The sequence below is a fragment of the Micrasema longulum genome, unplaced genomic scaffold (assembly GCF_059751315.1).
Source record: "Micrasema longulum isolate JH-2025_06_02 unplaced genomic scaffold, ASM5975131v1 h1tg002277l, whole genome shotgun sequence".
NCBI classification, from domain to species: Eukaryota; Metazoa; Arthropoda; class Insecta; order Trichoptera; family Brachycentridae; genus Micrasema; species Micrasema longulum.
The window spans coordinates 14992-38319 of record NW_028279433.1 but is presented as its reverse complement, the minus strand read 5'-3'; the positions used below and the strand labels follow the sequence as shown (position 1 = coordinate 38319).

Genomic DNA, 23328 nt, shown 5'->3' with positions numbered 1-23328 from the left:
CGGAACCTTTTTTCATAACATACATGGTATTCATTAAAATGTAGAGCGTGGTTTCCCAAACTTTTTCAACAACACTGCAAATTTTAACGGAACGCTTAGCTCATTTTTTTGAATGGGTAATTTATAATATTGAAAAAAACGTTATTAAAACATTTATTTAGTAATTATTAACATATCACATAAAAATAATGATTTAGTGTTCTTGAAATGCAAATCTTTTCGATGTTAGGCACAATATCGGTGAGTTGAATTCTTATATCTGTTGTGGCCTCGAGCCTGTTCCTGCACTACCTTTGTTGCACCATAATTAAAGAATCCCACTTCTCATAAATAAGTTGTAGAAAACAGAAGTAAAATAATGATGGCTTGTTTTCATACATTGAGGTACTCGGAAGACAAACAAGCTTTTTTGTCATTTTAACGAAAAATATTTATGAATTAGCGCGGCTAATCGTTACTAGACTTGCTCGTCAGCAGGTCGGGTAAAAACAATATACCCCATATATTTCATGTGTAAAATCTTCACCTGTACCTAATAATAGATACTTGAGGTCATAAACATCTGTGGAGATTGACCATCACTTGCCTTTCAATGTGACGTAGATGTTTAAATGTGTTTCAGCGTATAGAATCACTTCAAATTTTGAGGAACATAATTTGGGAATTCCTAATGTAGAGTTGATAGTAGCTTTGATAAGCTTAGATTATTAGGTATTACTTTTTTTTTAATTACCATTATATAAAGTTGAGTTTATTATTATGACAGTAAGAAAGAAAATTTAACTGTGCACAAAAGAGTCTATATTTAATCTCCCTCATCACATTATGCACTTCGTCACTAGAATCTTGAAGGTTGCATTATCAAAATTATAAAGGAGGAAATTATGATTACTGCAATAAACAATGAAATAGAAAATGAATTAAATAATATAATATTGTAAATACATATGTTGAAATTTTGATATGATATGAATAAACCTTTCATCTAAGTTATTACTTTACATTTATAAATCAATTTAATCTCTTTTTAAACATTAATTATAAAAATGGGAAAACTATCAAAAAGGAAAAAAAATGTTTTTTGAAGTGAATAATATTTATGATAAAAATAACTGAAAATATATTTATTTACTGTCTTAGAACGGGAAAGCTATCTCTAATTGGGCAGTTTATATGACATACCAGCAAAAACCAAAAAAATATGTATGTACATTTTACTATGCGTTAAACCTATTTTAAACTAAATGTAAATAATTGCTGTAATAAATATATAACCATAAAATTAAATTGAAATGTTGTATAATGTATACATATAGGGTTTATTAATAACACAGGTACTTAAGCTACAATATATTATATTTTTCTTACAGGAAGTAATACTTTTTGTTTGGTGACAGTCATATAATATTTTAGGTAGTATGTTTTTAGAAAAATAACATAAACAAGCAGTCAAAGTTAAAATCTATGTGTAAGCAGAATATTATTACGAAATAATAATGTAATACTTTTCATTCAACACATTGCTTGAATTAGTATGATTATATTGAGCATTAAACATACATATAAAGACATTTACAGATTCATAAACATAATGTTATTAGATGTTGTGATTTTAGTGCATAATTGAAAGGTAGTTTAGTTTGAAAATGTTTATTTCCCGCAAATGCAAAAATTAGATATTCAAATAAAATTTGACAATCATCGGAATAATGTAGAGTGGCAAAAAGGATTAGAGATTTCACACATACATATATTGAATGTAGGTAGGTATATTTACCTAAATTATATTTAGCCCTTCCTTTCTAAGATTATTAATATATATAAATCTTTTTTTGTTTGTTTTTTGAGTCATATTTTGTTTTAATTGAAACATTGTAATGTCAATGATTTATTATTTTACTATATTTCTAACACAACTCAAAATATTTTGCAAAACAAAAGCCTCTATTAAAATGTGTTATTAAATATTTTTTATTAAAAATTTTGGCAGGAAAGGCTTAACACGTATAACAAAGATGGAAGATTAATAATAGTTGAAGACATCAAATCGAACATTTATTTTAACATTTAAAAAATATATTTACATTAAACATCATCAAGTTTGTTCAAACATACATTAAATATTGACTTAATTTTTCTATTACTAATATGGAAAAATATGTTTCCTTCACTATAATCACATTCATTAGGAAAAAAATATGCATGTATATTTTATTCAGACTTTCTAATAAATCCACACCAAAAGATCACGGGAGTTCAAATGGATTGTACCAACAGAAATATTTGTGAAATATGACCAGTATACTTATTTTCTCTACACACAAATATGAAATAAATTAAAACATTTATACATAAAATTACATCCATATAAATATGTATTTTATTATTATAAACAATAATAACATACACACATATATTACACATTAATATTATTTACAAACGATGACACAATATTTTCATATTTAGAATGCAGGATTCGAGAAACATGTAGGATTTTTGGTACATGCATAAAAAGTGATGGCTTAACTTTCCAAGGTCAAATCTTTGAGAGTGTTACCCTGAGTGGCAACCACAATACAGTAATGTTGAAATAGCTGCGTAAGCAATTCTCCTTCGTCCAGCATCTCAATAGCTTCCACACGGCGACGATCTGCTGCAGGAAGAGCTTTCCATATTGTCTCCATGTCCCAAGCAACAGCATTACTCCAACCACAGGAGAGAAACCTGAGAATCAGAAAAGTAAAACATTATGTTAGACTCATTAAAATTGATAATGTATTACAAAAAATACTTAAAATTGTCACAACCTGCATTATTATTTTAGTGTCAAACCATATGTTATATTTTGTCAGATAACCAAAAGATCTGTCATGCTAATTTATATTACTGCTGCCATTTTTTGTTTTGTTTAGTTTTTATATTATTGTATTTTGTGTCATCTATGAATTGACTGTATCCATTAATAAATAAAATAATTAGTCAAATAAAGAAATGAATGAGGTTACTTAAAATTTAAGTCAGATTTATTCCCTGACCAAGGAAGTTTAATGGATTTTTTTATTTGTTAATAGACTATGAAACTAAGCCAAAATGTTTATTTTTATGTATCGTATTAGTAACGCTATGATTTTTTTAAGTTTTGAAATTATTTTGCATGTGAGGTCACAAGTTTTTTTAGTCAATGAGATCTGCTGATTGGTGAGTTGGCTTCCCGGAAACCGGAACTGTGCGGCTGAAGAAAGAGTTGCAAAAAAGATAACTACCTAGAAATTGGAATGCCATCTATTATGCGGTTTTAAGTATCTATTTAATTATATGTCACTACCTTTAAGGGATTTTTAAAAATATGATGCAATATAAATAAATCAAATGTTATTTTTATAATACCTCTGTTTTTGAGTTTCCAAAGAAGCGCAAAATTCTGCTCCAGCTAAAGGACATCCACGAGCACTCAAATTGCTCAACATAACATCACCAAATTTATCTCTTAGATTAACTTGTTCGTAGCTTATAATCATGGAGTTGGGGAACTGGGAAGCTATGTAAGTGATGAGTTGCTGACATGGCTCAGGCTTCAGGTAAACCAAAACACATTCTGCGAGGAATAGAGTTGGCAGGTCATGAAGAATTCCGGTTCTCTCCATTTTCCTCTGTACTTCAGTTAAACAGCGCAGATCACAACCCATCAAATGGTATCCATCAGCATGCAAATCTCCTTCTCTTATTATGACCTCTCCATCTAAAAACACCCGTTTGTAAGGAAAACAACTTGGAATGATGCAAATTATTGATACACATTTTAAGACCGATTGGCTTTCTGGAGAAGAGATAGAAGAAATGTAAAAACATTAGAGTAACAATTTAAGTACGAAGACAAAACTATTGTTTGGTTATCTAATAATAATTATAATAGGAAAATATCACATACTATGAATACCGATAAAAACATGTGAAAGGAATTTGGAAAAATTAATTGTATTTTTAAAATCAATATAAAAGAAATGTTTTCATACATAATTTAAAAAATGAAATTGTTCGAAAACATGTCTACAAAAACGTGACATGTTTGGCCTTGACAATTGTGATATCAAGATTTGTGACCATGATCTATTTAAACATTTTACGGCCACAAAGTGCAAAATTTAACCGAATCGTGCTGTGTTAGGGGTTGTGGCCAGTGCAATGAATCGTTTTTGCGGGAATTTAAAATTATAAATTTAAAAATATTTTTTATGATAATACAAAAAAAAATTTTTTACTCGATAGTATTTTAGAGACCCTTATTAATTAAAAAATGTAAAAAAAAAAGAAACATTTCCCTATTAAGTACATAACAAAAATAATGCTATTGTGTAAAGACACACAAAGGTTAGGAGTTGAACCAAGACGTCTTTAATATTCAATTGCACTAATTTCTCGGACCTTTGTAGCACCAACCTCTTGATTTTACTAAGGTTAATGAAGTATTTACTTATATTCGATATTATTAAACTTAAAGTTACATTTATGAGACATTTTGGAAGCATACTTTTTATTTATTTAGTTTACATGATACTTCTCTTTTTTCTTTTCTATATGAACACATCACTGGGCAAAGCTTGTGTCGAGGCATTCATTTACATTATTTATGTTTCTAGTTATTATCTAAATAATATATGCATATACATACCAAGTACATAAATGTATACATATGTAAATAATAAAAAAATAGTAATAATGTAAGCACAAAACACAAGTACTGTGCAGATATTGAGCTGAAAAACAAGCCACCATAGCAGGTTATTAGGCACCTATACACCAGCCAGCTTCTGATACTCCTACATCTACATAAATACCTATATATATTATTTTTCACAGTGTTGTAGATAATAATTGAACAATCCCATAATATCTTGCTTCATTCCTTCTTTATAGTTGACAATAAGTTCAGTAAATTAAAAATAAGTACCTTCTGCATGTATTCTATCCAGTAAAACCTTGTTTTTTTTAATTGCATGACTTTTTCTTGCTGTAACACTAGGAAAATCCATCTCCACAAAATTACTGACAACTTGTTTTAAATCATGAAGCCTCCAGTAGAGTGTATCAAATCCACAGCCTAGATTCACAATTTGGCAGTTACTACCAGTAATCTAAAATTCATACAGCAATAAGTATTGATTTTAAATGTGTAAATATATATATATTTTTTTAAATATAAAACACGAATTCAGTCTCAGTACATATATCATACTAACCTTGAGAAACTTGTCTATAAATATTTCTACACCTTTGACTCTTGCAAAATAACCCCTGTTAATTTCGGGAGCTTTGCGATCAACATGTTTGACAAAGTGCGATATGTACTCATCTTGCCAGTATCCTTGTTTAACAGCACTCTTTTTACACTCACTGGCATCGTCATTTGTAGCTTTGACAGCTTCATCACCAGTTATTCTCATTTGAGTATCCATTTTTCTATTTAGAAATTAATTTCACATAAAAACTACACAAATAGAAAGGCAAAATTTGTTTTGAAGAACATGTCGCAACTGATCACGATATTGGACAATATTTCTTATCTACGTACCAATATCAATATTTTCCTTTTCTGCTATCGGATTTTCAAGGGTTTTCGTTTTCGACGAATCTGACAGCTATAGCAGTGTTGTCAGCAGAAGTTTATTTTCCTAAATATTTATTTCCATAGATGACAATGAAAATCAAATCTTTCTACTTTATGCTAACCGCAACCCGCAACGGATTTCCAATTTTTGAAATTTGCGTTGAATTTGTTGTATAGTGTTCAAATATATCTTTTTCGTGTTATTATCTGTTTCGAGCGATATTTAAACTATCTATAAGTGAGTAATAACCGCTGAACTTATTCGATAAGAAGTTAATGTTGATGGTTATGATATGTGAAAAACGAGTAGACAAATTATATCGAAATAAAAGCCAAGTTAATATTATACAGCCCATGTTTGTATGACTTTCGTACCAAAATAATAATCATCAAATATGGGCAATTTCCCCGTTAAATCAACTACCGAAGAACAAATGGCAAATGAAAAATGTGATTTATCGTGCGAAGGCGAAGGAAAAACGCAGTTAGAAGGCGATCCTCGATCTCCAAGTATCGATATCGATCGTACACCATTACAGGTATTAAATCCAACTGTTTATTAATATTTTTTATGTTAAATATATAATTAATTAATATTTATTGGTGTGGTCATTTTGTTACAGAAACAAGTTTTAAAGGCAAAACCGATTACTAAAAATGTGGCTTTGACAAAGGAGTGCTTCGAGAAATACGGCGAAACTGCCATGAACCCCGCAATTAGAGCTTTGATGAACAAAATTGATCCAAGATCCCCAACTTTTGACTTTCAGAGAACTCCTTTAGGATTTGTCATACAAAACACGGAGTTGATAAAAGCTAACAATGAGTTGAATTCTAGTAATTTTCTCAGTAATGGAGATTCACTGTGTTCTGACACTCTAAATGACTCAAGTACTGGAATCGTATCGAATTTGTCTCCTAAAAACTTATGTGAAGACCTTTGCAATTTGTCAGTGAGTGACAATAACCAAGAATCTTTTACTACTGATCTAAACATAGAAAACCAGTATTTCAAAGGTGAAGATCTACTAACTAGTGCTTTGCCCGAAAATAATGAAATGATTCAACCTATTTATGGATTACTCGAAACAAATTTAGATTATGTAGAGACTGACCTCGATACGGTGCGAAGAAAACGCAAAGTAATTGTAGCACCTCAGGTTGCCATAGAAGAAACTGATTTACCACCAGAAGATCCTCTTAAAGAGAAGAAAATTGATAGCGACACAGATCTTTCTGATAAGGATCCAAGGTCTCCAACCATTGGCATAGACAGAACCCCAATTTTGATAACAGAAAGTAAGCAGGAATCCAAATTAATATCAAGTAAAAAAGCTAATAGTCAGATGAAGGAAGTCTTTAAAAACAATGTGAAGTTGCAGCAGAAGAAACATTCAGATGAGAAGTCGCAAGAAAAAGATAATATCAGGAAAATAACTGATTCCTTACTGATCTATGAAGATAATTTTGCTGATGATAAATCAACAAGTACTTCAAAAAAGACGATTCTTAACCATAACAATGAAGGTTCGAGAACCCCTCTGGCTAGTATGATTAATATTGATAAAACACACCCAAATTCCAAGCAAAATACTCCGTCAAATGATAGCATATATGACATAAATACGAAAGTAAATAAATCTTCAAATGTAAAATCAAAAATTCCTATAAGAATTTCTAAAACATCTCCCCCTTTAAATTCAGACATTAAAGTTCTTAAATCCCGTAGAATACTCGGGATATACTCTGAGAACACTCCTCCTCAACCGCGCAAGGCATGTTGGGACACGGACCTAAGCGTTGTTTTATAAACCACGTTTTGTTGCTCAGATTACCAAGTAATTATTGTTTTGTTTGGTAAAGTATTCCTCGAGTAATTGTTTTTTATTTTTTAATATTATATTTTACTGTTAAAATTGATTTTACTTTAAACACATTTCAGTCTGATGTTGTCACTCACCATTCACCATTGATAAATTTAAAGTAAGCTAATTTTACCGTAGAAACATAAATTTGATAGTAATTTATCAACTGTTATTATGTTACAGTTGATAAATTACTATCAATATTTATAGATTCTGATTAACGCTGATGTAAGCTGTGCATTTTTTTATGGGGGCTATTTAGTTTTAAATGCAATTTACTTATATCTAGAAAGGATATGCATATATCTCTTTGAAATAATAAGTTAGCACAAAAAATATGCTTTTGTAAAAGTTAAAATATCATTTTACAACATCAAAATTATGCTAACTCACCTGATACGCAGTTGTAACTTTATTTAAATAACTAAAAAAAAAAATAATTTAGTTTTGAAGTTTAAACGGCGCTTTTAAGAATGTAATTTTAATTGATATTTATTTGTCAATGTTTTTTTAAACAAAACATAATTCCTGTAAATTTAGTTTTTGTAAAATCTGACTTGTTTAAAAAAAATCGAGGCTTTTATAAAAACATTTTAAACTAACCTGCAAATAGGTATAGGGATCAATAAAATATCCCCTTTAAAAACAAAATAAATTTCCAAATGAGCATAAACTTTTTTCCTCCTAAATTGTAAATACTTTTTACCAATATTTGTTTTCTGTTATTGGTCATCTTTTCAAATAATATTTTTCGATACATTAAAAAAGTACACTTTCAACCAACAATATTGTTTAAGCATATTCAATTATTTCATTATTTTCTAATGTATATACTGATTCTTCTCTAAACTTATTTTGTAATTAGATTTTAACCTATCTGAATTATAAAAATAAAAAAACTATTTAATTGACTGCTAATTTTAATTGATTTAAATTCATTCCAAATGTATATTATTTGTATATCTTAATTCTTAAACATGATTGTATTTGTGGTTCTTTAAATAAAAATGAAATCTAAAAAATGTATCTCAGTTTACATAAATTAATTATTATAGTTCATATGCAGCCAGATACTAATGGTCTTTGTTTACAATATACCCATCGACATATTATTACACATAGACATGCCCAGAGCCCTCAAAATTGATGACACTTAACTCATGCTCAATGCGTATTTAGTCCTTCTTCGACCGCCAGCTAGGTGTGAAATTTAGAATCAAAACCAAAATGCGTACTTGTGTCATGAAAGCGTGTAAAAACCCATCGGATAAACATTGTGAAAGGGGTTGTGTAACTTTTAATCTGTAAATATTTGTTCATGAGTGATCAACAAAGCTTAAAACAATGAGGAGGTTCAATGTTTTTTTTTTATTTGTTAAGAAAACTAAGCTAAAAAAAATATTATTATTTTTATATATCGTATTATCAGCGCTATGATTTTTTAAAGTTTTGTATTTCGGATATAACTCCGCGTGTGACGTCAGAGGTTCTCTCTATCAGTTCTTCCGATTGATTCGTTTACGGTAAGCAAACCGGATATCCTTTACAGCTGTCACATCATTGGTTGGTTCATATGAACCAGTGACGTCATACAAAGTAGTGTGTTTTTATTAAAATATACATATTTTGTGCATTTTCAAGAAACTTTGCCGTACAATTTAACGCTCTTATTTTTAATTATATAATAAAGATAAGGTTTAAAGACAGACCAGTGAAGTTTCTAAATAAAAATCATACATTAAAATTTTTTGCAACAGAGAGGGAAAACATTTTTGAGAAGGGTATATGGCGGTCTAGGAATTTGCAGCCAGTCTGCAAGCATTTGAACTTGTACATTTGAAGCACTTCACAACTCACAACATTATGACTTTAGTGTCATTATTATTATGGATAACTTATTATTAACCATTTTCGTAATATAATACCTCAAGGGCGCTTTACATCACTGTATAGAATCACTATTCTATACATTAATAAATTTAATTGAAGCTTTCAAATTTGTAATTGAATGAAAACCACTTATTCAATCAAATGCTACAGATTTATTCAAATGATTTAAGACAAGTTATTACTTGCGTTTTGTAATTATTAATCATCCTACTATTTTATTCGGGACACAAAAATGGCTACCAGTTCATTTATTGTTTTTGATTGTTAATTATCTTAACATAGAAAATGGGTCTCAATTACTTCACTTTATATTAAATTTTCTGTGGACCCCCCGACGTTGTCCACGCACCCCCGAATTCATTTGAATTTTTCAGACCCCCGAAGCGGTTCCACGGACCCCAGGAACCACTGGTCTACAGGCTAACTCTTAATTACTATTTACTTACAGACAAATTTTGAAAATCATGTAATACACATATTATGTTTGTACTTCTAGAAATTACATCTAAAAAGTAACACTTTTCAAGCCAGGAAACGATTTCACAAATAAACTGTTATTAAACAAAACTGTTTTATAAACTTGGGCATATGAAAACTAACCAAATGAAAAAAAACAAAATATTTTGAAACACTTTATTTCATGTTAATAAATACAAAAAAAATACAACATAACATTTCTTAATGCAACATACCACCTACACTTTAAAGTTAATCGAGGCGCAACTGAGATTATTAATATCGCTATAACAATTATTTTACCTACATATTTTCTACACACAGTTTTGTACTCTAAACACACATACATCTACCTAATACAAGTGACAAATGTGAGAGATTTATTTTGTTATTAGTGAGAACACTAAATAGTATCAACAGAAACATTTTATACAGAAAAGGATGAGAGCAGACGAATATATTTTTTTTACTAATTATTATTGAGTTTCAATGATATGTATCATTTATTTTTTTAGAGTTTGATGTTTATAGTTACTTGGATAAACAGTTAGATAGTAATGCTTCAAAATGAAATAAAGTAATAGCCAGTGCAGATACCATACTTAAATGTGATTTTAGTTTTTTTTTTTGATAAACTGACATACTATTTTTAGATGATACATAGAAATGTCGTATACATAGAATTAAGAATAGTCCAGAAACCATATACGCGCATCAAACAGAAGGCGACTAAACTACTCCTCAAATAGTGGTTTTGACCCATTAGTTTTTTTGTAGATGTCGCTCAGTACGCAACTCCCGATTTTAATTCAACTATGCCGTGTTGTGTCGTTTTAAAGTGTAGAAATACTGCTGGGATCTTAAAGAAACAGGATGGGATCACATTTCATGTGTAATTAGCAAATGCATGTGTAAGTAGCAAATGCACTACTTAAAAATGGAATTATTTTTTCATCTGTCAGATTGTCGAAGAAAACAAAATGGACATTTCGTTAGTGTTGCCAGGGTAGTAATTTTTTTACCCTACTTTGCTTATCTAATGAGAGAACTAATGAAAATTGGACCTCGGATTAAACAACGCCGTGGTGAATATTTGACTGACATTATCTTTAAAACATCAAATATTATTTAACATGATATAATAAAATATCCAATATATGTCAAACAAAACTTGTTTTATATTTTAAGTTTAAAGTTCATTGATTCAATTACTCTTATTAAATGTCTCTTTACTTATCTACTCTGTTGTCTCAATCAATGTTTCCGCGTGCAATGAAATTTTTGAGAAAATAACAAATTGCTTTTTTTACCTTACATTTGTGTTGTGATTATATTTTTTCCCATCAGGCAACATTACGCGGCGACTTCACGATGCGCGCGGCGAAAGTGGGGCAAAGTGGGGGGATTTTTGGACATAGTCCGATGTATTCAAATATGATTCTACGCTCCTTCTGGACTATTCTTAATTCTATGGTCGTATTATACCAACAATATTTCGAATTTCCATTGCTGATATTCTAAATATGGAATTTTTAAATTGTATGTTAACATATATACGATTATGAGATTGGTGTAACATAAATGCATTAGCTTAATAATAGAGATATGATTGCAAACTTAATGAATAAAATTACATACAATTTTCATATTATCACAAAATTAAAAAATAAGCATACATAAAAATATATTATAAAAAATAATACCCTCGTAAATTACTTAAGACCTTGCATCAAATCATTTTATTTCTGTCAGGAAATTATTATCATTATTTGGTACAACTGAGACATATCCAATTTATTGGGGACAAGATCCCCAAAGTATGTTTGTAAAATCCTAGCATAGAAATATAATGTAATACATGTCATTTTTTATTTCTTTACAAATACACGTTGCTTCAAATAATATTATAAATATATTTTTGATGATGATAAACAAAGTCTACATTTGCTGATTTTTCAAAAAATTAAATATTTAACCGGTAACCCTTTATTTGGACAATGCAGAACCTATTATGCATTAATAAATTTAATGAAGCAAATTAAAAGACAATAAGCATATATTCGAATAACACATGTATATAAATATCTACGTATATTATTTGCAAGTTTCTGAATATATATCATTTTCTATAACACGCTTATACATTTGTAAGTTAATACATTTATTAAGAACAATTACATATACATAATATACTAGACATCCATATCTACATTACAAAGCACTCTCAAAAGTTAGATCAGTGAGTTTTATTTCTACAAGTAGCTTTCTAAAATCATTACAAAGGAATAAAATACTAATTCAATGGTTGTTTAAAACATTATATTGGAATAATTTAATCCGATAATTTGCAAGTGCATTAAATTAGAAATATTTTTACATTTTGTAAAGAGCCTTAATACTTGGTAGTAATTCTTTAGTAATCATTTTTGAGAGTTTGTAATAAAAATATGCTAATCAAAATTATACTTGATACGGAGAAGTTGGATACAACATGTTAAAAAAAAAAACATTTTTTAATATTGTAGTAATATAGACTATTTTAGCATAAAAACATCTTCAATGTTATTAAATATTTGTATACGACCACTTACCGACTTTTCTATGTCTACCGGTTTCGAGACGTACCCGTCCCTTTACCAGGACACCAATTAAACCAACATGCATAACCCACTATACACCTTCACCATAGTTGTTGCACAAAAATATAAAAACCAACACAACAAGCATTTTAATAAGCACATGCACTGATTAGGTTATGAAAATATTTTATGTTGTGGGAGAAATAGTTGTAAAGAAAAGGGAGGGGTTTGAGTTTAATAGGTAAAGGGTGACCGTTTTATTCGTTTATTTGTTTTATAAATTTATTGCATAAAATAAGTCAACATATTTAATAACAGGGAATCTATATAAAACTAGTGAACAGAAAATGAAAACAAAGTGTTCTCTGTTTAGGATAGTCTCCATCTAACATGGCTTAGCCTTTTCTGAGATGGAGATTTTTTATCTTTTAAAGCATACGTAGTTCTATACTAATATAACAATAAAAAAACTAAAACTACTTAATTATAAATGCCTAGCTAACCATGTAACATCGTATAATGGGCTATATTGAAATGTTGTTTGATTATTGATCAAAGTAACATAATTTTTTAAAGCTTTCCTAATGTGAAATATTTCTATATTCTTTGTTTTTTATAAGTAAGATTTTAACTTCTTAAAGTCATGATTAAAATTGATTAGGTGATTTGCAAATTAGGAGAAATTGTTATTGTGAACACACCTCATGTGTTCTTTAACACTAATATCAAAATTTCTTGATATTCTTCCGAAATAAACTGAAGGACAAGAATTGCATTTTAATTGGTAAACACCTGAATTATTTAAATAACTATTTTTGTCTTTATTACTAAGCAATAATTTACCCATATTGTTATTTGCATAAAAAACTAGTTTGATATTATTTGGTAAAAATTTGTGGAAATAGTATTTACGTAAAGTAAAATCTAATATTTCACATTACAAAATCTTTAAAAAAAAAGTTACTTTGATCAATAATCAAACAACCTTTCAATATAGCCCATTATAGGTCGTTCCATTGTAATGGTCACCCTATACCTATTAAACTCACGCCCTCCTTTTTTTAAATATTTAAATAAACTATTTCTTCCAAAACATAAAATATTTTCATAACCTAATCAGTGCATGTGCTTATTAAAATGCAAGTCGTGTTGGTTTTATATTTTTGTGCAACAACTATGGTGAATGTGTAGTGGGTTTTGCATGTTGGTTTAATTGGTGTCCTGACAAAGAAATGGGTACGTCTCGAAACCGTTAGACATAGAAAAGTTAATAAGTGGTTACATACAAATATTTAATAACATTTAGTAAAATGTTTGACCACAAAGTTAATGATTAAAATATTAAGAAAAACATGTTCTTATATTGTTGTATTACCAAATTCAGAGTGATAGTTTTCTTTGTTGAAATACAAACATGGCTGTAGATCAGTTTACATACTAAAAGAAGTATATAAAATACCAAGTAAACATATTAAAAATTTTATAGAATACAATTTCAGATTACACCAGAATCATTGATAGATTTGATGGGGACATCAGCATAACTGGACTGCATATAGCTAAAACCAACAGAAAATAAATAAAGATTTATATTAACTATTTTTATTTCATTTCAGAATGGGTCCCGTTTTGGGGTAATTATGGCCATGTATGTAAAAAAATAAAAAAACTTTTTAGATCATGCATTTTTAGGAATTTCATAGAATACTAAATATTAATAAAAAAAAACACTAAGAACGTGATGATAAATGAATTTTATTGAAGTACTATTTCATACATAAAACAATACTGATAAAGGAAATCAGACAGGGTTTTCAATGATTTGAATGATTTTCTTTATTGATCAATACCGAAGCACACATTTTTTTTTTTTAAACTGCATGCCTAGGTTGATTATTATTTTCAGTGTTCATGCTAAAAAAACTTTTGGTACCCATTCATTCCAATGAGTGTCAATTTAAACTTTTTAAAAATTAAATGAAAATATATTTTAGGATCTGAATTATGTAAACGATTCCAAAACCACAAATATTAAGTAAGGGGGTGTTGATCGAATATTGTTTTTCTAGAAATTAAAATCATCCTTAGACAAAATTTAAATAAAATTTTTTGTTAAATAATATAACTACGTATTTAATATGTGTAAAATTACTTAAGCAATACGTAGTTGTATTATTTAACATGGAAAATTACAAATATAATTTTTTTAAATTTAAAATTTCCACTTTGATACTAAGGTCTTAAATCATATTATTATGCAATGTTTGCACAGAACTAGGTTATTGCAGGTTTTGTATATTATAAAACTAGTAATACGAGCGAAGTTTATATTTATAACAACTACAGGTTTAAAACAACACCCAGGTTCGGAAGAATTATACTTTCTGGCAAGTCCATTTTGGAAATAAATTTGATGAGAAACTACTGTAACATTGTAATACCGCAATAATAACGAACTATAACAGATTAACTTGAACAATTTATTAATAGTATTTCGGCCTTTCAACAATGACAACACTAACAATTATTTCTATAAAATATATTTATTGCAATAGATAAGTAAGACAAAAAGAATATGTAAAACTTACAATTTTATATGAAAAATTCAATAAAGGCAAGCATGTGACGGTAAAATAAAGCAATGTATAGCGTAATAATGTAAATGTTGTTAGTTTTTTAGATATTAATAATTAAACATTATTAGGACACTATAATTTCCATTAATTAGTATTTGATGCACAAGTTTTAGTAATTATTTGAAAAATAGTTTATGAAAGTGATTGTATATGCAAAGGGAGAATAAATGAATAACAGATAAAATATCATGCACAAATAATGGTGTGAAAATTGTTTTAAATGCGTATTATTTTACGAATCTCATTAAAAAATACAATTATTTATTAGGTAGCAAAAACACATATATAGAGCTGAACGAAAAAGTGTTTATTTCGCACCCATTTTTTATTTAATTTAGTCCTAATTATGTAAAATGACTCCTCAATATTATTTGTAATAATGATTTACTTATATCCACGCCGAATGAAGGATGCAACAATTGAAACGAAACATGATTCATTACTTTTATGAAGGTAAAATCAGTCTAACACTTCAGGTGTCAGTTCGGGGTAACATAATTTGTATATTATATTATATAAATAAATATAAGGTTTTTTATCACTTTACAATCTGGCGCTTATTTTATGGTATGGGTTAAATTTGACTTACTATATATGATAAAAAACATTTTCATGACTGATTAGAAATCAATATTTACACATCAAGAACTTCCAAAATAAAACGAGTCAGATTCATTTTACAAAAATAGAAAATAATTGCCACACAAGGCAAAGGAAGGAATGTTTGTATACTAAAAAAATATGTTTTGTTAAGTAATTGCAGACAAGTTAAAATGAGCACATTAATATAAATGTAGAATTGATTATTGATTAAATATGTGTATATAAAATATTGTATATTTAAAAATATGAGATTTATAATAATGCATATTTATCTTAAAATAAGTAGTAAACATAAATAACTTGGGTAGTCAAACTAATTCAATTAAAGTATAAGCAATTGAATCGCAGTATCAAATTTTAGGACTATGTGGATTAACAAAAAAAAAGGACTGGAAGCTAAGAGCTTGTCCAGAAAGGGCGAATTCACCGCGATTCTCTCGCGCGTAATACGTAATCGCGAATCAAGTGCAAGTCGAGAGTCTGGCAGAGTGCACGCAATTTACGCGCATATTTTGAATTTGCGCAATGCTTGTGGACGCGATGTATTGGCACCTAGTATGTCGCTAATACGCCAATGAATTCGAGCGAAACGTTTTGCGACAAATTCGTCCCTTCTGGACGAGCTCTAAGACCTTGTCCAGACAAGCTCTAAGAAGTTCTATGTACAGAGAATATAACAAAAAAAATTCAGGTACCTACTGTTATAATAAACAATATATGGTATCTAGTACGTACGTACATTTAAATAATTCTGCCGGAAATTATTTAGTATTATTATTTTTATATGTTTTGGAGACAAGTTTTGTTATAAAACATCAAATACATATATAAATAAATTACTTGGTAATAATATAATCTCACAATAATGTGTTTTATATGAAGTAAAGTACTGTTAAATCAGATGAAGTCACAACTAAATCATCAATTGTATGTTGTAATAAAGTAAGTTTATCATACAAATATTGAAATTTATGTTAAATTATTTAATGAAACTTATTTTAAGATTACATCTCGGTACTATACAAAGTTAATATGGGTAAAAAGGATTTTTTAATGCAAAAAATATGTTATAATATCTGAAAACAGACATTTTATTTTATAAAAATCAATAAGTAATTTGGTCAGTAGAATGTATAAAAAAAATCCTTAACATACATTTACCTTGCTTTAGGATTGGCATAATATGATGAATCATTAGACAACATATTCCACTAAAAAATCTCAACAGTAGGATAATACTAGGACAAGATTTTATTATGCTAACATATAATAGGTATAATACGGAGGTTGTACTCTAGGTGTTAAATCATGTTAGGTTGTAGGGACCACATGCGGGTTATTTCACCATTGTGAGACCATGGATCTTATTCTGAGGCCGGACCATCTGGGGAGACATAAGGCATAAATCATATTTTTTTTGTTAGTAGGTTGAAAAACATTCCATCAAACATACAAAGTAACTGAACATGGTAATTTTGATCAATAATACCAATATATGGAAATTTCAATGTCAACAACTAAATGGTTATGTGTCTTGAGTTATGGATTGCATGTTAATCTTTATTTACTCAACATAACATCAACAAAGGTAAAAGGAAAATTAATTAAGCCACAAATTAAACACAGAATGCTTAATCACATAAATTGAGTTACTTATTGTACTCACCGTATTGTTTATAGGCAATATATCAGGTTAGGGAAAAAGTCATTTCGTATTTTGCGCTCTTTTTTCTCCAACTAAGTATACCTCGTTCATTATTGGTCACATCGGATCATACGATACGGCGTTGTAAAGGTGTGAGTGTATAATACAAATGCTTCTTTGACAGTATTGCGCTTGGTCAATTCAGTCGTGAACTATCGTGCGTCAAGTATGGAGGTATCAAAGGAAGAAATTTGTCATATTTTACATTTTTACTACCTGAAAGGCAAAAACGCATAGAAAGCGCTCAAAAAAAATTTGCCATGTATATGGGGCCAATACTCTTTCGGTTCGTGCTGCACAACAGTGGTTCGAACGATTTCGTTCTGGTGTAGTGGAGGTGAATGATGCACCACGCTCTGGCAGGCCTGTCATCGAAAATGTCGATAAAATTAAGGAAAATATCGAGATAGTCCATCATGTTAGCAGTCGTAGCATCGCCCAGGAGTTGAATATTGATCATAAAACTGTTTTGAACCATTTGCAGAAGGCTGGATTAAAAAAAAGCTCAATGTTCCATATGAGCCGACGCAAAAAACCTCATGGACCAAATTTCCATCTGCGAATCACTACTGAATCGCAACAAAATCAACCCATTTCTGAAGCAGATGGTGACTGGTGATAAAAAGTGGGTCACTTACAACAATGCCAAGCGAGAGATCGTGTGTTTGGTGAGATTGGCAGGGAATACTCTACTATGAGCTGCTCCCAAAGCTCCGGGAGCTGGAATGGGAAGTTCTTATGCATCTAACCTATAGTGCGGACCTGGCACCAAGTGACTACTACCTGTTCCTGTCTATGGCCAACGCTCTTGGGGGTACAAATTTGGCCTTAATAGAGTCCTGTGAAAATCGGTTGTCCGAGTTTTTTGCCAATAGGGACAAGGGCTCTCTACGAGAGAAGAATTATGAAGTTGGAATCTCATGGGCAACAAGTTATCGAACAGAACGGCGCATATTTGACTTAAATCAGATTATCAAATATCAGATGATAGTCAAATATGCAAATATTAACACTTTTAATAAAGCATTGAATTAAGCGAAAAATATGAAATTACTTTATCCCTAACCTGATATTATGTACCAGAAAGTGAAAATAAAAAGTTAGTTATGACTGAATATAACTCGTCAAAAAACATTATGAACATGAAAATTATTTAACATTTTTATGTGGTTTGTTTTTATCCACTTACGTAATTCTTTTCAAATATAGATTTTTTCAATTTGAAGATCTAAATTTGTAGATAAAATTTAAGATGTTAATTTGAAGAAAACAAAGGTGAAATACACAAAGAGAAGAAGGAAAATATTTTTTTTTTTAAATCCAAGAAAGAAAAGCAGAATTTCCAGGAAAGCCAACTCAATTAACATGTCTTAAAACCATGTACATATTTTTAATGAGGTTTTTTTTTGTTTTTCTTTTAAAGTAATCTGATGCTTCATATATATTTAAATTTGTCTCAAAAAATGCTAAATTTAGTTAAATTTAAAAATAAAATCTCTATAGTCATTAAGAGAAAAGTTAAAATATGACACTGTTTGAGAATGGCGGTGTTCAAATAAGTGTAAGTGTATGTGGGTCATACAGCTATACATTGTGAAGCTAGAATTATGTAAATTTTTTAAGATCAGATTTTTTTGAGTTAAGACATTTTATCGGATGCATGCTATGTCTGTTATATTAATTTGTAGCTAAATAATATAAAAATTAAATAAGCGGAATTAGTTGCATGGTAGGGAATTTATCAAACAAAACAATCTATGTATATATACATTGGTTTTTAAGCATAAAAAGGTATGATGTTTCAATTCACTAAATCAATAAGCAAATAAGGAAAAGTTGGCTTTTGGTTGATATAAGATCACTCAATATAAATATGTTATGTATGTCATATTACGTGGCAATCTGATTAGCCATAAAATTAACCGAATGATGATAAAATGTATGTTCATCAAATGACATTTTAATGATTTTAAATGCATAAATAATTTTTTAATGTTTAACTTTTTTATTGAAAAAAATATATATTTTCATTCTCCAGTTTGCAAAATGTTATAATTTTTTAGGCCATTTTCTTTCAAAATGGGAAGCAAGTTGTGGTAAGGCAGGATTTGAACCTCGGACATCCTGCCTGCGTCACTACCCTTAGGACCACAACCCGTCTCCGAGTTATATAACAACATTTCTATTATAATAGTATTCTTCTAGAACAATATCAAAACACTATTGTAAAGTGTACACATTTGAAATAAAAATATATTTCATTTAAAAGTAATAAACAGATCCTTTCAAGTTTGTTAGTGAAAGTTCTTGGTAGAAATGTATTGTAAAGTAATTTATTTATAAGTTAACTTGTGAAACGTCTAATAATGCATTAAATTTATATCAACAGCATTGTTTGGCTTATAAATTTAACTTTAGGTAGAATAGAAATAGTGTTAGAATGCCTAATTTTAATTTTAATTCAGGACATAATACAAATTTTAGTGACACCATATCTCTTTGGGCTTCCATAAAATGTTTCAACTTTACTTTCATTACCTCCAAGGAGAATTTATACAGTGGTTAGTATAACTTACCTTGAATATCTTGTTCCATCTGTCTTCGAACAAAATCGCGTAGTTGACCATAAGCTTTTTCGACGTTATCATTTTCAATTGTAACGTGAAAGTTTCCAGGCGTTTCTCCTATGAGACGAATTAATAAAACAATTATGAGTTATAAGTTGAAGTGAACTAATACAAAAATGTGAATATATGAATTTTTACATGAAATTACTAAACATAAGAACTCTGCAAAGAAAAAAAATTAAAATATGGGTCATGAAAATGTTTAATGATGCAATAAAAAACAAACTAACAAAGGGTCATAACAATTCAATAGATAATCTGTTATGTAAAAGATAGCAGAAAAGTTTACACACATGTTTGAATTACCAGATATTGATCAAATTATTCAAAGACATAAAAAAAAACTTATTTAAAAGAAGAAAAAAACACATTACAATCAAAATAATATTTGTTTTTTGTTGGTAAAGAAATATATCTAGATTATGTACTGCCCTCCAGGTGTAGCCTGTTAAAATTTGGTTTGAAACAATATAAAATTTTGAAGTCTTCCTAAGCATATATTTTTTTTGATGTATATGAAATGCATATCGCAGAAGCAAAAAATTTTACCATATTCCATTTCTTTACGAGCTGTAGTCAACCTTTTTTGCAGCGATTCCTCTGTTTCAGTATTCCTGCCCCTCAAGCGACGTTCCAGCTCTTCTAAGGATGGTGGCTTTACAAATACATACACGGGATCCAAGTCAGTCTGCTTTACTTGCTTCACGCCCTCAATCTCAATATCCAGTATACAAATCTTTCCAGAGCGACGGACTTCATCCACAGCTTGTTTACTAAAAGGAAAAAAAAAATAACATACAAAAATATAGTTTCATCTTTTCATAACTGACGGAATAAAATTTTTTAAAGCCTCATTTTAACGTAAATGAAAAATACTTTGATGCAAATTAAATCATAAATTCTAACACAAATACTTATTTAAATTTTTTTTTATTTATTTTAATTATTTCCCTATTTATGAATATTATTTCGAAAATCTTAAATGATTTTTCGACAACCTCCTTTTTCCACAACACAAATTTAACTGAATGGCACCGGTTTTAAACTTTTTTTAGTTAATATACAATATGACTGCGATTTAAATGTTTATTTATTGAATACTTTATATACATATACAATTTATATACATATAAGGGTGGGCATATTGCCTTAAGGCAATTTATAAATGTTGTTCTTGATAAAAAGTTTAATTCTGAACCCAATGTTATCTATTTCAAATACAGACATTGACTGCCTTGTAAGATAGATGGGACAACTACACAAAAGAGATTCGGCTAGTAATATAAGGTCCAGGGCGAAAGATCTAAATATTTTTTTAAAAGCTTTATTTCTACCCCGGAAAACATGCTAACCAAGACAGAAAGGATACTAAAAACAAACAGTTTATAATTATTAAATCTAATTTAGTGTGAATTTACGTTATTCTTCAACTGAAAACAGTCCACCAAGAGTGTAAACAAAACATCAAACATAAATTAAATTATATATGTTCTTATATATGTATACATGTGCTCATATTTACTGCATACTCCTAGAGTATAAATAGAACGTAAACAGGTCAATACAGTGGTGTTAAAAAAACACACAAACATGACATGCCACCAACAACTAACACACAAACACATTAAAATATAACTACAGGAGTGTGTGTGTGGACAAATATATTATTTACTTTAACAGATTCCTTTATTAGCTTAGGCCTTACAAAGCATTTATTCTTGCAATAATAAATATGAGGAGAATGAACTTTGGCACCATTCCAAGTGAATCAACAGTCCAATATTAAAATTGGGACACAAATAATATGATTTAGTTATTGTATACCTTGTACCATACATGTTGCCACTGAATTGTGCAGTCTCGATGAATTCTCCTTTGGCAATAGCATCTTTCATGGATGAGACATCTGTGAAATGATAGTGCACTCCATTTTTCTCGCCGGGTCTTGGATTTCTAGTTGTATGAGACACGCTGAAGCCAAACTTATCGGGAAACTCGTCCATTAGCTGCTTAAGAAGCGTGCTCTTCCCAGAGCCAGATGGGCCACAGAGCACCAGCGGGCGAGGACCGTGATGAACCATGGCTGCAAAAGCTGAAATTTCAAGACGTTTAAAAAATAAATAAAAGCTTGAACCGTCTTTCATTACAATAAATCATCATCATAAATTATCAACATACCTCTTTGCAGTAAATAAATTTTTGAGTGAATAAGATTAGATGACGTAAACGTATATTATTTAAGTAAAACGTAGTGTATTTTGCTAGTTTAGTAGCACGCCGAGTTTCACACTTAAGAAAAACGGAAAACTGCAATGTGACAAGCGTACAAGCGCATGCGGCGCGGCGGCGAAAATTCTGTTTCAACCATAGACCACATAAATAAGTTATATTATGATTAGACCATAGCAATTTTAAGTAGAAATAATTATCACTGGCTAATGGGTAGTGTTCATCAAATGATGTCGGCCCTTTCAGGAAGTGTTAGCCTAGAGATTTCTTGACATAAAATCATCTGATCAAAAAATAACTAAATAAGTAAAAATGAAAATGAAAAAGAAACAAAAAATAACGAATCAAATGAATAAGATTCTTAGAGGTGTTTTAATTATTCCAACTAACAGAATTCTAAATGCTTCAAAATACAATTGGGGTATTAAACATAAGAAATAACCCTTTTTTACAATTTACTTACGACGTGAGAAAAATATTCAGAGCAAGCCAAGTGCAGAGAAACTATTGTTTTCTTCCTATGATGTTGAATGCATACCAAAAGCAGGACCCTGAAAAAACAATGGAAGGGAAAGGATACGTAGGAAATCGATTATAATAACAGACACCCAAAAAAATTAGAAATTCGGGAAGAACAAGTAAAAACGGAAGATAAAATTATTAAAATGACCTGTTTTGAGTGGTGAATAAAATGTAAACCCAAAAAGTTTGCTCAAAATAAAGTATAAAACGAAAAACATTATAATGAAGTAAAAGAGGTGAAAAATATTACTGTTGGATTTCTGTTGATCAAATGAAAAGTAAACGCAGTGTTTAAAGTACCTACCGTGGTTTTACGTAGCTGGTTCTAATAATGAACTGAGCCATATGTTTGTCAATTTTTTTTTGTAGCTCCAATATTTGGCGCCACTGGTTACTTTTATTCTTCATTTATTTAATACTGAAAATACAAAAATTGCTTGACGCATTTAATCTTATTCAGTATTTTTTTACAAAATTATAATCATCCTTAGGAATAGGGTTGATTGTAACAAATGCCGTGATTTGTATTTTTTTTCAAAAGCCCCTTAAGTTTAAAAAAAAATCATACATATTGCCGTACAATTAGATAAAAAGCAATGACCGTCATAACT

At 29.3% G+C, this 23328-nt stretch overlaps 3 protein-coding genes across 5 annotated transcripts; 1 reads left to right on the top strand and 2 right to left on the bottom strand.

The window, feature by feature from the left end:
* Nucleotides 1–1340: 1340 nt before the first annotated feature.
* On the bottom strand, nt 1341–5668 carry LOC148272608 (leucine carboxyl methyltransferase 1-like). Of its 2 annotated transcripts, XM_088239824.1 has the most exons (5): nt 5570–5659; nt 5238–5457; nt 4949–5132; nt 3388–3739; nt 1341–2724 (listed from the first exon to the last, which is right to left on the bottom strand). In XM_088239824.1, the coding sequence occupies exons 2-5, from the start codon at nt 5451–5453 to the stop codon at nt 2523–2525; spliced, it is 954 nt and encodes a 317-aa protein (XP_088095950.1). In that variant the 5' UTR covers nt 5454–5457; nt 5570–5659; the 3' UTR covers nt 1341–2522. The 2 variants fall into 2 exon arrangements, with proteins under 2 accessions (XP_088095950.1, XP_088095949.1); XM_088239823.1 differs by having other exon boundaries at nt 5238–5668.
* A 197-nt stretch (nt 5669–5865) lies between these two features.
* Nucleotides 5866–8494, top strand: LOC148272607 (uncharacterized). Its single transcript, XM_088239827.1, has 2 exons — nt 5866–6144; nt 6229–8494. The coding sequence occupies exons 1-2, from the start codon at nt 6001–6003 to the stop codon at nt 7414–7416; spliced, it is 1332 nt and encodes a 443-aa protein (XP_088095953.1). The 5' UTR covers nt 5866–6000; the 3' UTR covers nt 7417–8494.
* A 5054-nt stretch (nt 8495–13548) lies between these two features.
* LOC148272606 (guanylate kinase-like) lies at nt 13549–22359 on the bottom strand. 2 transcript variants are annotated; one of them, XM_088239828.1, is made up of 5 exons: nt 22145–22359; nt 21791–22058; nt 20516–20739; nt 19916–20023; nt 13549–13954 (listed from the first exon to the last, which is right to left on the bottom strand). In XM_088239828.1, exons 2-5 carry the CDS (start codon nt 22045–22047, stop codon nt 13896–13898), a joined length of 648 nt encoding a protein of 215 aa, XP_088095954.1. In that variant the 5' UTR covers nt 22048–22058; nt 22145–22359; the 3' UTR covers nt 13549–13895. The 2 variants fall into 2 exon arrangements, with proteins under 2 accessions (XP_088095954.1, XP_088095955.1); XM_088239829.1 differs by lacking the exon at nt 13549–13954 and adding an exon at nt 16865–17018 and having other exon boundaries at nt 22145–22323.
* Between the last annotated feature and the right edge of the window lie 969 nt (nt 22360–23328).

Bases quoted from the DNA above. Each gene is read 5' to 3' on its own strand.
- LOC148272607 (XM_088239827.1), top strand. From the start codon at position 6,001: ATGGGCAATTTCCCCGTTAAATCAACTACCGAAGAACAAATGGCAAAT. The intron at 6,145-6,228 runs GTATTAAATCCA...ATTTTGTTACAG, and splicing joins TCGATCGTACACCATTACAG to AAACAAGTTTTAAAGGCAAA.
- LOC148272606 (XM_088239828.1), bottom strand. From the start codon at position 22,047: ATGGTTCATCACGGTCCTCGCCCGCTGGTGCTCTGTGGCCCATCTGGC. The intron at 20,024-20,515 runs GTAAAATTTTTT...TTCGTCTCATAG, and splicing joins TCGTAAAGAAATGGAATATG to GAGAAACGCCTGGAAACTTT. The intron at 13,955-19,915 runs GTAAGTTATACT...TGTTGGTTTTAG, and splicing joins GATGGAACAAGATATTCAAG to CTATATGCAGTCCAGTTATG.
- LOC148272608 (XM_088239823.1), bottom strand. From the start codon at position 5,453: ATGGATACTCAAATGAGAATAACTGGTGATGAAGCTGTCAAAGCTACA. The intron at 3,740-4,948 runs GTACTTATTTTT...GGGTGTTTTTAG, and splicing joins GGATAGAATACATGCAGAAG to ATGGAGAGGTCATAATAAGA. The intron at 2,725-3,387 runs GTATTATAAAAA...TCTGATTCTCAG, and splicing joins TTGGAAACTCAAAAACAGAG to GTTTCTCTCCTGTGGTTGGA.